Source organism: Conger conger, chromosome 2 (assembly GCF_963514075.1).
Source record: "Conger conger chromosome 2, fConCon1.1, whole genome shotgun sequence".
In the NCBI taxonomy this organism is placed as follows: domain Eukaryota; kingdom Metazoa; phylum Chordata; class Actinopteri; order Anguilliformes; family Congridae; genus Conger; species Conger conger.
The window spans coordinates 11063804-11080427 of record NC_083761.1 but is presented as its reverse complement, the minus strand read 5'-3'; the positions used below and the strand labels follow the sequence as shown (position 1 = coordinate 11080427).

Genomic DNA, 16624 nt, shown 5'->3' with positions numbered 1-16624 from the left:
GCATTAACTCCCCCCAGGCCATTCAGAAAATCAGCATTAGCTTGACCGGGTTAGCCCGGGCTGATGCCGACACAGAAATTGAATTGTGTTTGACATGGGGGTTTATGGGAAGGTTGGGCCTGACAAGCCGTTTACAAGGAGACGTTGTGTTTATTTCCTGTTTACGGCCATTCGATAAGCGGCTGCTTTTTTTTTCTTTTTTGTGAAAGGGGGGGGGGGGGTCCGATGCTAAGTTGAGCGTGCACAAGGTCTGAAGAGAAAGGAAAAGTGACTCATGTCAGGGTGGATTCCATTGTCACTCCTAAAGCCTCTTAAACCCTTCACATCTGTCAGGAAGGTTAACAGATTATTTTCCTCTGAACAGATGGAAGAGCCACCCAGCAGAGCCAACCGAACCTGACGAGGTAAAACCTCCGTGATTTATTTCTAAATTACACATAAATTAAGCAGAAGTCATCTCTGGAGGGGTTACACTCATCCAAAGGCTTCTGCAGATGGACAGATCCGCCAACATGCAGGATTTACCAGCGCACACTCCACTCGACAGCCCACAGATGACAATCGCATGGGCGTGCAGCGCAGTGACGATTCCTATTGTGCAGGGTGATAAATGAGTGTGATGAATTGACTGACTGATTGACTTATTGATGGATTGGCTGGGTGACCTTTGAGAGAAGGGGGAGCAGATCTTGAGAGGTGTGTAGATCTTCAGTGCAGAGTGAAAAATGCGCGCGCGTGTGTTTTCACAAAGCCCCACTGATTCACTGCGTATACTTTGAAGCAGGGCAAAGATACTCTGGGCATTGCTATTCTGGTGCAACAGGAAGGCTGAGGTTTAACCAGTCAAGCCACCTCCAAGGAAAAAAGAAAAGAAAACTGAGAGCCACAACAAAGAATCGTATTCAGGCACGTAACGTGCATGTGTCATGTGTGTGTCTTCCCACCATAAAGACACACACATCGGTGAATAAACCTCTATGGCCTGTACTTCAACAAAAGTCAGGCTTCAATGTCTTCAGCAACCTTGCCTATAAACAGTTGTCCCAAACTTTCATGGTAGCTCCAATTCCTCACCATGCAAAAGGCCAACGTGAATTTTGCAGGCAGGACCGATCTCATTTTCACCTTTGGAAACCTTTGCAAATTAAACACATGTATTTTCATAATGTTACTGGCAGAAAGCCCAGGGACCAGTCCCGAGGATTACTGGAACTGGAACCTATTCAAAGGTAGCCTTTGAACTTTGGAAGGCATATGTCAATGAGCGCATGAGAGAGTTAGAAACCAAACACCTCAATCAGCATGGACGCCGTGCCAGTTTTCTGGACTGATCTGTGATGGAGTTGGGGCAGCGGGACGCAGTAACCTTTTTTATGTTTTCACAATTGCAGGATATGGGCAAGAAATAAAAACCCCCCACGAAAACAAAACAAGATTTGGTATTCAAATGAACCGCTTCCATTTTCTCTACCGTGCAAAAGGAAATAAACAACTCATCAAGAGGAAACAAAGGCACGGGTAGATGCTCTGGAGGTGACCCCGGAGCCACCCGTGGTAGCGCGTCAGAATGTCGGGAGGGGGGTCCAGCGGAGAGAGGGGGGCGTAGTTTGGAACAGCTGCTGGCTGGACGGGTGTGGGGGGGTGGCACCACATTCCCTGCGTCCCCTGGGCAGGACAGCGTGCGGACAGCGAGCGATTATTAATATGATAATCCACGTTGAGGCGGGGGCCCCTCTTTGTGTGGTGGTGGCCAGCTCAGATGAGGACAGGTTAAGGAAATAAACAACCTGCACTCGAGTCTCCCTGGGGAGAGAGTGCAACATTCCTGCTCAAGCATGACATGCAACAAACAGCAGGGAGAGACGGAGACAGCCCACAAAAAAGCCCCCCCACCTGCCCGCCCCACCCAACCTAACCCCCCCCGCCCCCAAGTGTCAGTCCTGCATTTTACCAAAGCCTGGCATGTTTAGTCTATACTCGCTCCACATCACAGGTTTTTGACTGCAAATCAAATACCTGCAATGGTCTTCAGACTACAAAAAAAGAGAGAAAAAAAAAAACAGAGGCAAAGGGCTTTTGAACATTCGTTGCTGGCCTGAATTATAATATGAATCGCTTCAGATCATTTCTGGCTTCACTGCAAAAGCCCTTCAGTAAGGTTATTTTACCCCAGTAGTAATTTCTAATTTAAGATAAGCTATAGCCAGCAGGGATATTCAAAACAACCTGCATACCCTATCAATAACACAATTTCATGCTTTAAAAATTACCAGCATACCAAATAAACTACAATAATGAAAGAATTAGTCGCTGGCAAATCTTCATGCAAATTTCAAACATTATTTTTGCTTGTTACTTTTGAACTTGAAATATGATATTCACAAATAGCTAAGTGTCATGTTGCTTGTCATGTTGCTCATGCCACATTCCATAGCGACTGTCTGCTTCAACAAGTCATCGAGGATAAACCAAACATAATATGGTATAACAGAATAACATATCCTATATACAGTACATATTTAAATCCATACACGTTTGTTAAATGGATATTAAATTCATACATTTATGATGAAACATTTTTTTTAAAAACCAATTCAATCTTAAAAATAATGGTAAAAACACAGGGTTTGATAAGAATTATACAAACTTTTATTCACATTCATCACTGATAGGGATGTCCTTCAGCTGGAACCTTTACGTACTGTAGCCACCTTATAGGCCATTAATGATACTGTCTTTTCTACAATTCCCCTCTGCAGCTGAGGTTTGTGCGCTTGTGGCTGTGAGTGACTCATTTCCACACCGTTAGCCTCACAAAACCACAGCAGCTAGTGGTGATCAGAGGAGACGAGTGCTAGCGAGTTCCCGGCACCTGAGACTAAAGCCAAAACTCGCCTTGGTCGGAAAATAATGATCTGTGTTCCACTACTGCGAACTCAGTCATAGTGAGATAATGACATCGAGCAAACCTGGCCCTGAGAAGAGCAGACTTGTGATAGGCAAGTTTGACTGACTGACTGACTTTTCCGAATGTAATACAAAATAAATATTTGAGTGCAAAAGCATGAAATAATCGATGTTATGACACATTATTATGCGATGCGCTTCACAGATTGAAATTTGACTTCCGCCCAAGGAACTTCTGAAGACAAGCCGCAGCAAACAATGGAGACGGTTCCACAGTGAGCCTGTGATTACTGCAGACCAAACAGTCGCTGGCCCGGGAACAGAGCACGTTACACACGCGAACAGGATGCCGCGCGCTCGTGAGAACGTCGTGAGAACGGTCCGGAATATCCTCTTAATGCGCTGAGGATAATCCACTCATAAAACTCATTTTCAGAACGCCGTCAGATCTGCGCTGAGAGAAATCAGCTAGACGTCGAGACCAGAGGAGGGGGAACCCTGTAAATGATCAAGTGATGCAATCTAAGCCCCATACTGAAATTATTAAAAGACATCGCACTGAACAAGAGATTGCGCCCGATACATAAAATCAAATTTTATCCTTCTTGCGCAGACTGATCATTTAGCTGAGCATCAGCAAATTTAGGCTTACTCGTAGGTTGTAATGAACCCGCCTCTTTGGTTAAGTTAAATATGGAAGTGAATGAAATTTAAGCTACTTTTGATTATAGGCACTATGACATGGAACTCTGCCGACATTTTTAAAATGCAGGTAAAAAAAGTTGACCAACAACACTTCCTGAGTCAGTGTGATCTTGTTCAGTGGTGTAAGGACACTGGTGTATCTCTACTGCTTGAATAGTAGGTCCCAGATTCCCAGGTGCATTACACTAATATCTTGCTCCTGTTTTCAACAAATACCCTTTGCAGGAGAGCACATAAAATGGCTGTATGATCTTTGCAATTTTTGTGCTTGATACTCACTTTCTGGCACACTTAAGCTGGTCTCTTAGCAACAGGTCTGTACCTACACACAGTACGCGCACACATTTGCTCAATTAGTGTATAACGCAATAAAAAAGTATAATTAAAAGCTGAAAAGCTTATTTTATCCAGCTACAAGCAAACATTTAATATTATATCACAACGTTCCTGAAATACATTATAGACATTATATTCCTGAAAGACTATATTGCTATATTCAGCAATATAGAAGACTAAAACAGCAATCACAGAGAAAGTGATTAGGCATTATGAAGGCATTATGGCTTCAATGTAATTTCTTTAATGCATGTATCCTGTTTATCCTGTTTATCCTGCTTCAGCAACAACTACAATCAACCGCAGAATATGTCACCAGTGCACCAGAAGCTTGGATGCCCAATGTCAGGAAAAAAAATTAAATCAAAATTTCATCAAATTCATCAAAATTGTGATGTCAAAGCAGTGGTCAGGCATGACTATAAAAAAAAAGCCAGCACTCCAAAGCTTCTTGAATTACCAAACAAAACTGACAAAATATGCACCCTACCATGACAGCATATCATCATAATACAATTCCACATAATCAATACTAACTATACGAGTGCAGCAGCTATCGATGAGCTCCTGTCCTCTTCATCAGGCACCGCGGCTGAAAAGCGTGTCCAGATCTCGGTCCTCGCCGGCCTCCTGGAAACGCCACGCCATCATAATCAACTCACGACAGTTCATTTAATTTTCATGCCATTACGGAAGGATTGTGTTTATGAACTGTTACAGGAGATGGATGTTAAACCTTTTACCAGATCTGCTTCACTGGATTACAAATGTCATTACCGACCGCGGAGAGCGCGGCACGAGCTACCTCAGTGCCCTTCTCTCAATTAAGCAACCGATAACAGGAGGCTCCTTCCTGCAGGATGCGAGCCTTTCCTTTTTCTTTTTCTTTTCATACTGACGCTTGGCAAAAAAAAGATGCAATTTAATCAAAATGCGGGCAGCCAAGCAAAACCGCTTCAAACTTCCTGCTGCTGCTCGGCTGTCAGAATTGGGGTGACAATCGAGCAACGCAAACAAACACTGCTCCATAGCAACAGAGTGGGCTGGCCCAGGAGCGGAGCCATTACGGCCGTTTCATCACAGTACATTTACTTGTCCCGCAGCACTCTAAGTATGATCCCACTGCCTTTCGCTCCGCCATTACCCTTTCATCTGCCCATAAATTGCAACGACATGAGCTTTTACCAACAGCTACTAAAAAGGTTAAGGTTCAAATATTTTGGAAATGTACTCTAGGCGGTGCGTCTCGAGGAGGAAACGGGATGCAAACAGATTTAGCGACACGGGACATGACCTCATCGTGTACAGGGACAAATGTAAAGCCACGGTGTATTGTTCCTGTCCAGCTGGGCCATTTTCTGGCACGTTACCATCCAGCAGAAGCCAGCACGAGTACAGCCTGGTGGCACTGCTTACTGTCCAAACTGGCCTTTTCAGCACTGTGTGTGTGTGTGTGAGTGTGAGAGAGAGTGTGTGTGTGTGTGTGCAAGTGAGTGTGAGAGAGAAAGAGTGTGTGTGTGTGTGTGTGTATGTGAGTGTGTGCATGTGAGTGTGAGAGTGTGTGTGTGTGTGTGTGTGAGTGCATGTGAGTGTGAGAGAGAGTGTGTGTGTGTGTGTGTGAGTGTGAGAGAGTGTGTGTGTGTGTGTGAGAGTGAGAGAGTATGTGTGCGCGCGTGTGTGTGTGCGTGTGAGTGTGTGAGTGTGTGTGAGTGTGAGAGTGTGTGTGTGCGCGCGAGTGTGCGTGTGTGTGTGTGAGAGTGTGTGTGTGTGTGTGTGTGAGAGAGAGTGTGTGTGTGTGCGTGTGAGTGTGCGTAAGTGTGTGTATGTGTGTGTGTGCGTGTGTGTGTGTGTGCGCGTGTGAGAGTGTGCGTGAGTGTGTGTGTGAGAGACTGTGTGTGGGTGCGTGTTTGCTTGCACGTGCATGCGTCTGGGTGTCTGTATGTGCGTGGGTATGTGCAAGTGTGTGTGCAAGTGTGTGTGAGTGTGTGTGCGTATGTGCATGCGAGTGTGCGTGTTTGTGTGTGCGTGTGTGTGTGTACGCTTGCGTGCTCGTGTGTGTGTATGCTTGCGTGCGCGTCTTCATGTGAGTGTGTGTGTAACAGCACTGTAACATTCATCAGGACACTTTAAACACTTGGTGAAAATGCTGAAAACTCAGCGAGAACTGTGTGAATGAAGGACAGGCTAATGGTGGGAAGAAGAATGCTAAACAATATCCAATTATCTAACAGCGGGGAGAGGACAGTTTACTGAGACACAATAGCATGTTTGAGGTCACTTTCTCCTGAGGGTGGGTCTAATCATCTGAACGGGAAATGAAACAGAAATCCTTATGTGTTCACTGGCGAGATCCAATCTTCTGCTGGAGGATAATAGTCCTGCCTCTCTCTTTATTATCAACGTATGAGCATTTGGCTCGCACTACTTACCTCATAATGTGAAACAAAGATCTGGTCCGCTGGGATTCGCCTCGCATCAAACAATGAAAACGGAAAGGGGGAAGGAGGGGAAAAAAAAGCTTTTAAAACAATCTAAACCATTTGTATCGCGGAGATGAAAGCTTTGTTTTAATGAATTGGCCATATGAAAATTGAGATGGTGTCCCCAGTGCTATCTGTTGATGTGGCATGCAGTGGCCTCCTGCCAGGTGAAACTGGAGCAAACGCAGAAGCAGGTTCTAATTTATGAAGGCTCACAAAAGCCAACCCTTTTCGCCAGGCTGCGGGAGACAGCCAGAGAACGTGACACCGCCAGGGAGGAAGAGAAAATACCCACAATGCATCGCTTAAAGAAAAACGCACGGGATGACGCCAAAAAGAAGGCCACGTAATGTAGGTCATCGAAACACGTTCGTCGAACGCATCTTGGCAACGACATGCAGCTTCAACCAAGTATGGTTTCTGAAGAAAAAAAGAAAAAGAAAAAACATTCCCTCCCCCACTTGTTGGCCTGCTATCTTTCACGTTTATGTAGGCTCTGTAGGCTGTAGGCTTGTTGCTCTGTAGTGTGTTCACACTGAAAAGCATTTCTAACTTATCTTCCTCATTGATTCCATATATTCAGTTGCAGCATACGCACTGTCACAGAAGTAAGGGGCACGTTTACAGGTGCCTTGATTGAACGGTGCAGGGAGACACCAATACGACAAGGCAATATTCAAAATGGTGTTGTTTCATTTACCAATACAAGTATCTGCAGTGATGTATCCATCTGTACGTCAGCCCACTACCAATACACTGAATTCATCCCAGTTTCAAAGAGTCTGTAGCAGAGAAGCGTGAAGACACGAACAAGCCTGGCATCAAACTCTGGCTTTGCTCATCAAAAGACAAGTGAGCACGATAATCAGTTCCAGCAGCAGCAACATAACCTACATGAAGTCCTGTACTGAAGAAAACAGCCAGCAGGATTTTAACTGATTCATCTTGATCGGTCAGGAAAGACCAGAGTATCTGCAGAAGATGTATCAGTTTGTTTGTTATTTTCCCAAACATTAAAAAAAACAAAAAGGTTTCGTTTAGCTGGCCTAGGTCTGTGTGTGAACCATGTGCTACAGAGATGCGCACGTCAGACGTCCTTTTCCCCCGCATACTGATACGGTCCTTAAGTCGCCTTCAGTTGGACAGAGAATCATTTGGAGGAACAGTCAGCAAGCCCCCTCCCACCCCTACATATATTGCAGTCTTGGGGCGGTAATTCATATTGTCTTGTCATTTTGATGTTTTCTACAGCTGTACGTGAACAGTAGCTCTACAGGAACTTATCCTCTGAATGATTTGATTTACAGAATCGGGTTTGAAATAACCCGTCAGCGAAGATAACATCAGCAGGACTAAGTCGCAAGGGTTCAATGACACTGCTTTAACGGTCTAGTCTGTTAGCCGGCTGCAGTCTGCTTCTCGACGAGGCATCAAGTTAATCTCCCCGAAATGGAGGAGACCATGAAGGCAGCGCAGACGTCACTCCGGTGAGGTATCCGGGGTTAGCTGATACCTGACGTTAAGTTCGTCCATTTACCTGATACACGACCCGGTTTGATCGCAATCGAATTGCGAGACTGAATGTCAACCTGTATCAAACAGATTTCAAACTAGCTAGCAAGTTAGTTAAAAATGTATGGAGTGCCAACTTCTCTTTTTTTTAGACAGCTAACAAGCCAACAAATGTCATAACATTATGATAGCTAACGGTTAAACAGGTTAGCTAGTGGCTGGCTCAGTAACTAGTAACTATTAACTACTTAGCCACCATGTCATAATTTGAAATATTACCATTTATTAGTTACTATTTCATAAGCTTAGTTGCATGTAAACATGAATTTGTGTTTTGTCTGCCATCATTTGAACAGAATAAGAATTTTTTGTCGCAATAATCTGTGGAATTACCTTCAAAACATGAGCTGCACCTCAAAATGCCTCACAGCCGCTTACTGGTTATTATGGCTAACCATAGTAGGCAGCATTTTGTGATGCCTATGAATTGGAACAGCTTTTATAAGTCCTTGTCCTACTCTAGGTAAAGGTCAGCTCTCCCCACTGCCCCCTGGGATACTATAACACATCCAAGTCCTCCACATCATTACTGAAGAACAGCCGAATCCAGGCCAAATGTATTTATTCTGTGGCCTGCAATTAAGGGCCCTGGGTGGTCATTATTCTCTTTAAAGTGCCACAGGGGATGGCGGTGGGACAGGAGCCTCAGAGACCCAGTGTGACGGGGGGGGGGGGGAGGGAGGTGGCGTAGCCGCAGAGTCACGAGGACACGGAGCCCCCCGCGGCTTCCGCCACGCTGCTGCCAACGAAGGCGGGCGAACGCACCCCCCCACCCCCGCCCCTCATCACAGGCACGCGAGACCCGGGGTGTAGGGTATCGGAGCGCGGTGCCGTTAAACTTCTCAGATTCACTCCGCCAACGAGCCGACATCCTGCCCCCGACCCCCCGCTGCGACAGAAACGCACTGGCCCCAACGCCGGCGGAGCACTCGGGCTATCGATCCACTCCCAGTTCCACATCTTCACTCACATCCATCATTACCCTGCCTCCCTCCCTCCCTCCCTCCCTCCCAGGGCCCCGGCCCCGGCCCGCTTGTTACGGCGCTCCGCGGTTTCGCGTTTCCCCACCGCACTGTTGGGAGGACCGCTCTTTTAACCTCGGCAATTTCAAATATTTTATGGTTCAATCTGGAGGATTTCAGAGACTGGCCCTGCGATGCGCAATCACAGTTGTTAGCACGACTCCCCCCCCCGGCAGGAGCCCGCAGAGTTCCCCGAGCGCTGGGACTCTCACAAGGCTAGGATTACTGCCACAGCATGTCGGGCACGGCAGTGGCAAACAATTCACAGAAATACGAGCGGAGATGGGAAAGTGGGAGGGGAATATTTAATACCTTTCGGCGCACTTTTTTTTTGTGGAAATTAAACGACAGCCAAAAGCACTTTCAGCACCAAAACCGCTGAATACTGCACCAAGCACGGGAATACCGAACCCAAAATTCCCATTTGAAACCAATTGCACCTCGTGATCGTTTAACATGGGCTCATGTTCAGAAATTTTCGTGAAATGCATCGAGGAAAGTGCTGCATGTATCAAGAATTCTTAAATGCATCTTGTAAGGCTTGCTGGCTTTTTGTGCTGTTAATATGTGACCGCTTCTCTCTTCCACGTATGTAGCCAACCGTGACACAAACTCCTCCTGTGATCTCAGAGAGCTGTAGGGACTACAACTTCCACATTCCCACAGGAAAATTCCGCGACGTCCACCACGAATGACGTCTAACTTGGTTCAGCCAATCCCGTAATGGCGGGAGCAATAAACGGTCCCGTATAAGAGCAAGACACGTTCTTGGGATCTCCCTTCTGTCTCTTCTGCTTCTTCTCTTCGACGCACCCTTTTAGGCCATTCGCTTCAGCTCATCTGCTCCGAGACTCGGACAGAGGCTGAATGCTGCACAGCGCACTACCAGGCCTACGGACACACCTTGCGGTAACTTCGTGGCCTATAGCGAGTGGAAACTGGTGTACGCGGAACGCTACATCCGTTTACCCCTGCAAAGCTCACCAAAGAACAACTGAAGCGAACATCCTTCCAGCAACCGAGTGGACCAGACGACAACGCGCGGCTAAGACGCCCCAGCCTGCGCACCTCTCCAGTACATTCACATTACCATCGCCGCTTCTACAAGGACAGCACGTCTTTTGGATCCAGCAATGCGTATGGACTCAGTAAGACAACAAACATTCAGGCATAGCCAGTGTTTAGTTTAGTCTAACTGTTTTTGTGAATCTGTGTTTCAATATTTACCATCCTACCATTGTAATGTGTTTGGTTAGCTACATATATATGTACGTGAATTGATTCGCCGTCTTTTGCCCATATATAGAGTAAAACTACGCGAGTAGTCCCTTCTCACAGCTAACTCTAACTCATTACCACACCCAGAACTCTAGCTTACCCAAGCTAGCTACTCCCACCTTTCCTTTGTTCACGCGACACGCGCGCTTGCGCTTGCTCGCGCCCACACACACGCACACACACACCCCCTAACTTCCCCTACTAATTCCTGTTAGTTTATCTGTTCTGTGTTTGTACGTTGTTTAATAAATATATTTTATTAAAGCCCGGTGTCCGTTTTGGAATCACAAAGACATGAGAGCCGAGTTAAAGCAGTCTTTCGAAGGACTTCCAACCTTCAGGTTATCGGTGTGTTCAATCATTAATATTGGTTATTTTAATTATTAATTGAAATACTAAATTTGTGGTTGGATATTTCTGATAACAGTAATTTCATGAGACTGATTACTTTTTGCAGTTATACTGCTACATAACATTAACTGGCGCCCCGGTTTCGTAGAGAGTAAAATCCCTGCGTTATTTGGCGGCCCGTGCGAGGACCCTACATAATTTGGAGCCCGTGCGAGGACCCCTACAGAGCAGTGGCTGATGTACTTCAAATCTAAACCTTGGGGTTTGCACTTCCGACACATTCCTCCAGAACATCGACGGGACACGTCTTCAGGGCCGCGGGCCACTTGAGTGCGCCTCGGGACAAACGCAGGACGGGCAGCGTCTCGGACAATTCCCATGATTCCCCGGGGGCGCAGTGACAGACCCCGGCCTTAAAAGGAAACATTCACTACTTATTTTTTCCCCCTCCTGATGTCATTAGAATCCGGTCTTTATGCCTTTCTGCCGTGGCACGCGAGAGGCCGGTCCTCCGCCCGGCCGTGGGCGAGCCAGCGTGGAGAGGATCAGCTTGAAGGGGGGGGGTGGATGTTTGGAGTGCTTCATGGCAAGAGCACCCTCGGGGCCTCAGGAGGTCCTTGGAGGAAGTCCCGTCGCCCACGCGCTGACAGCAGTGAGCGGGGAGAAGGCACGCACGTCACCGGAGCTGAACACAGCCGTGGGCCTCCAGAGCAGGCCTCCCAGCAGTGTGTCACACACACAACGAATCCACGGTGACGTAGGGAACGCACATCCATATTACGGTAAGTCCCCCCCTTTCCCCCCCCCACACACTCCCATTTCAGCCGTACTGGAAATCCTTACAACAGCACAGCCCCCACCCCCACCCCCCCCCCCCCCCCCGCCCCAAACACAACCTCAAACGCCCAGCTCCTTCACTTCCCCCTCACAGTCCCTCTGCCCTCTGCACAGTGCAGTCCACTCCCAATGCGCCTGAGGTGGTGAAAAGTCCAGAGTGCAGAAAGGAAAAGTCCAGTCACGTGTTGCTTCCACCCACTACCTCTCCCAGCTGAATACACTAATTACTTCGGCCATCCAGGACTTTTACTCCGAACCTGCATTTTACACCTCTGCTGAGGAGGTATCTCAGATAGCACCATGCCGTAAATATCTAAATGCATGACAGGTTGATATGGGTCAGAAAAGTAAGAATCTTCACTCAGAATGAGAGAGGTAGGAACCTAAATGAAAATTAGTAAAAAAAATAAAAAAAAATCTAAGAACAAAAAAGAAAAAAGAAAAAAAAAAGGCATTTGCCTTCATAGCCCTGGGAGTGTGGTGTCTAAATGGTCTACAAAAACAGCTTGACCACGCAGGCGATGGCAGTTTTTCCCCTGTGCATACGGCGCGTTAGCGGCTAGCATCTCTCGATAAGCACAGTGCGCGTTGGCTGAGCCGGCCGTGCCCCTTGGATTTTCAATTACACACGGAGGCCTACTGCCCGGGCGTCTCTTTTACAGACACACACGCGCGCGCACACACACACACACACAAACAAACAAACACACACACACTCATTCTGAGTGGGCGGCGGTCAGGAGTAGCGGGCAGCGTCAGAGGCGAAGGTCCCCCGCCCACGTACGGAACGGGAGGCACAAACAGCCAATGGCAGGCAAGCGAGAGGAGCAGGGGAGAGAGCCAATCCCTGCCTGTCCGAGTGGCTCCGCACCTCCTGCTTTACGAGGAGCAAAGCGCCTTCAGTCACGCACCAACCTTGCTCCCCGTCCCAGATAAAAAAAAAAGGGGGGGCGGGGGGAATAAAAAGCTCAGTTATTGGAGACGATCAGAACGGCGCGGGGGAACGGATCGCGCCTCTCGTCGACGTCAGTCAGGCTGATTCATTCTGCGGCGGGCTCTTATTCTCCCCACTTACGCCCATTGTCTATGCCCTCCACTGTATGAAATCTGCGAGTAATAAGCGAATCAATCCCATTGTGCGCTTTATCGTACGCGCCGCGAACGACGGGGCGAAGCGCGTGTAATTTCCGTCAGCCCATTCATCGCCATCTGGTTTCGGCAATAACGATTCCTCATTCTTGCTTAATTAACTGTGGCCATTAAATGTTCAGAAATGTTATGCTCCGAGTTTATGTCATGTAATCAGAGCACAGCCTACAAGGACTCCATTAGGCCGGCGCTGCTCCCAGGTTATTACAGTACATGTTTGCCAATTAACCAGAGGAGTGTCAGAGTGAAGGCCTCGTTCTTCACCGTCGTCTCCTCCCCAGCGCCATGGCAACAGCGTCACCTCTCCACACGCTTTCCACCGAGGTAAACATCTCCCCAAAAGCAGTAATTACCACGCTGGTAACTCTTACATAAGAGAGAATCTGTGGTGGGCCCGCCCGCAGAGCCTCCGCAAAGCCACACGGTCTGGAACAAGTACCAACACAAAACGGGGTTCAGCACTCGGGTACACCGTCAGATTTAAAGTCGCGAGATTTCAACAGAACATTGTAATGAAAGCTCCATAACAATAAACACACATTTCTAGTCGGAAAACACGAATGCGGCTCTACTTAAGTAGTTATTTTCTATCTTGTGGTAAAGACAACTAAAAAAACAACAATGTGACAACGGCACTAAATAGTGGCAGTAAGATTTTATTGCTGTGGTGTTTGGTCCATGTGTTCCTACAAATAAAAATCAGCCAAGAACTCAGGCAAACAAGAAAAGGATACACACAAACACACTAATGCAGTATATATATGTGTGTGTGTGTGTGTGAGAAAAGTTTGGGTTTTGAATTGCCTAAATTTATTCAAGGGAAAGTGAAAGCGGTGCCTCCCAGCTATGACAGAGGCAGTAAATTTCCATTTGGCGTAGCCCGCAGTGTGGAGGAGGCCCCCCCTCAGCGACGGGCGAGAGAGCACCGTGACATGGAGGAGACCCTTCACCGGGAGGTCCTGGAGGCTGTCAGTCACGCCCGCAAACCCCCGTCAGTCACAGTCTGAGAGGGAGGAGCCTCAGCGCGTGAGAGCGTGAGCTCTGTGTGTACGACTCACTCACGGACAGCCTGAGAACAACACCCAGCTCACTTCCGGCGCCTTCAGACATCTACATATATGGTGAAGACACTGATGCCTTCTTCAACAGCTAGGCCTTCCAGGATAGACACCAGCCAATACCAGTCTCACACCTGAGATACCACATCTGCACAGCAGTTACTCTGCTCCTCTCGAGAATAAACTAAAACTTAAAAAAGTTCCACTAATATATTTTGCCGGACTGGTTCCCCATCCAAACATTCTCAGAAAGTACCAGTTCCCCATTTTGTCCCCCATCCCACAGGGTTCCATGAAAGTGACCCAGTATTAACCATTACCAAACATACCACCGACCAGCCAGCTGAACCGCAGACATGGCAACAAGCGAAACACACCAGCGTCGACTTCACTCGATGGCGGGGACTGGGGGTATTACTGCTGTGGACAATAAAGCACGCCCCACATAGGAACATCCATCCTTTCACAGAACACGTCAGAACCGCCAAAACCCGTCTGCGACTACCTCCGCCCACGTCACAGTTATTTACCCAGCACAAGCACAGAAAATTGCAAAATTTTCCTAGAGGGGATGGCGTTTTAAGCGAGAGTCTCCCTGAAAATCAAATAAAACAAGATGTTCTTGGAGGCGGCAGTTTGGAGGTGCCAGCGGTAGTGAGGTAGGATTAGGCGAAATGTCAGCGCCTCGCACGCTCGTGGTTTCCCACGTTTGCAAAACCAGCACCGCGTTCACCGTCTTCGTTAGTCAAACCAATTAGCGAATGAGGTGTCACATCGGCAAAGGCAGGTATGCGGTATTTCACTTGCAGAGAGGGAGTCAGCATTGGGCTGGAAATCCCCAGAGGGGAGTTTGTCATTTTTGTAAGGACCCCACCTCCGTCCAGCCAGGTGCCTGTAATGCGGTTTCAGTTTTTGGGGGATGAGCTCCCTGCCTTCACCCCTGCCCTCGTCAGAGTGCTCTCCGCCTGGGCTAAGCTGCTTAGTCAAGAGCTACTTCCCCACCATAGTGCCTTGTGACCATGGCATGACCTCCACCTGACTATTCACTTACACTCCGCCGGGAAGAAAATCAATAGATTAAACGCCATGAAATCATGATGCTATTAAGATGAATGATTACAGGATTAATTCTTATCTGTCTCCTTATACGCTGCTGTCCAAGACAAATGTTAAATGGGCAGATAGGAGGGGGAAACGCATCACAAGCACATGCACGCACACACATACATACACGCACACCCACACAGGCGTGCACACAAACACACGCACGCACACTTCAACTGTGAGCGTTTAAAGCCATGTGAAGCTGTCAATCCTAGGGCTACTGAGAACTCGGAGCGACTGACTCACCGTTTCATTCCCGAACAAGATGTCGACGTACGGCATAACCTTCATCATGGGCTCCTTGAAGAACTGACTGATGAACGGGGCTGACAGATTCAAGCTGAAGACCTTGTTGTTATCCGAAGCGTGCTTCGCCACCTTCAGGATTGACTCCGGGGACACCGTCAGGAAGAAACCCTGGGAAGAGGAAGGGAGAAAAAAAATAAAAATTCCATAAAGTGGGGCCTGCGATTCAATTTCGATCGTGTTTTTGCCATAAACTCTACCCGTTGTTTTTTCGCTGTGTGATATCTGTTTATCGCCGATGATTAATGTTATTACAACTTTATTCAATTTCTCACAAGTGCCTCCCCGTGTTGACAGTTCGGGTTGTGAAGGGTGGCATACTAAATAAAGCACGACTGGATGATTGACAGATTGACGCAGAAACCGAAAGAGCATTCACAAAATCATGCAAATGGCATTCCTGACGCTAAAAAGCACAAAACGTCAACATATTTATGTATGGGCTTCACAAAATCAGATTTTATGGGGCGGGATAAACACCAGAACATAGTATTAACGAGGATAAATGATGACAAGTGGACTCCTTAATTGGTCTGGACTCGACAACAGGGCCGGAATTTAATCCAGTAAAACAGAGGGCACCTTCCACATATGGCCAGTACTGGAAGAAAACGTAGTTTTTACCCACCCTCTCCCTCCCCATAGACTCGCATCAGACAACTGTACAGTTTGTTACAGTTGGACATTGTTTTGTTTTTTTTTTTTCATATACAAAATGATCAAAGGTAAATGGAAGAAACAGCAGACATGTAATTTTCCACACAACTTAAAGGGCCTGAAAAAGCCATCTAGGACAAGGCTGGTGGCAGTGGGCCAGACCCTGCACTAAAGGAAGCAACACGCTGGTATCCAGTGATGTGGAAAACAAAAGTCCTGTCTGGACTCTCCTTACTGGGTAACAGGAGAGGCTGCTCTGCGCATTGTGTGAATGAATACAAATCAGGTAAGAAAACACCTTGGTGTTTTAACCCGAAACCCGAAGCCTGACCCCAATGCCAACCACACAAAACATCTCTTTTGATACTGATCTTCTCAACCCTGTTTTAAGCCATACAATTATTCATAATACCCCCACAACACATCGAGGGGGCAAAGAGTCTCTAACAGATTCAAAGAGATCCTACACTGGATACATTTAATGAAGACACAAAAGCTTTTCAGTGCATGTAAAACCAAAGTGCTCCTTTGAGCATGTAACATCTCTGGCACCAGATAAGTGACCTTCTTGAATCAGGAAGCAGAGGGCAACACACTGTACACTGTTCACAAAGCCACACAAAGGCTGGTATGAGACAAACAAAATGCACGTTAAGAATCATGAACGTCAATATCATGCCTGACTGGAAATATTCCATTTGAAATATGAAGGACTCTCGATGGGTGGGTAGGCAGGGCGTACATATATGAAAGTAAAGTATACGAAAGTGCACTGTGGCATTTAGAAAATATTGTATGAATTACATTACACTAGTTATTTAGCTCACTTACAGTAGATTAGACTAAGCAGGGGACAATAACC

At 47.1% G+C, this 16624-nt stretch overlaps 1 protein-coding gene across 2 annotated transcripts in view; it reads right to left on the bottom strand.

Moving 5' to 3' along the window:
* LOC133122423 (adenosine kinase-like) overlaps window positions 1–16624 on the bottom strand; it is a 140110-nt gene that overhangs the window by 29388 nt on the left and 94098 nt on the right. For both annotated transcript variants that reach the window (XM_061232386.1, XM_061232387.1), the window contains exon 7: window positions 15046–15216. In XM_061232386.1, the coding sequence (XP_061088370.1) occupies window positions 15046–15216 (171 nt within the window). The remainder of the gene's footprint in view (window positions 1–15045; window positions 15217–16624) is intronic.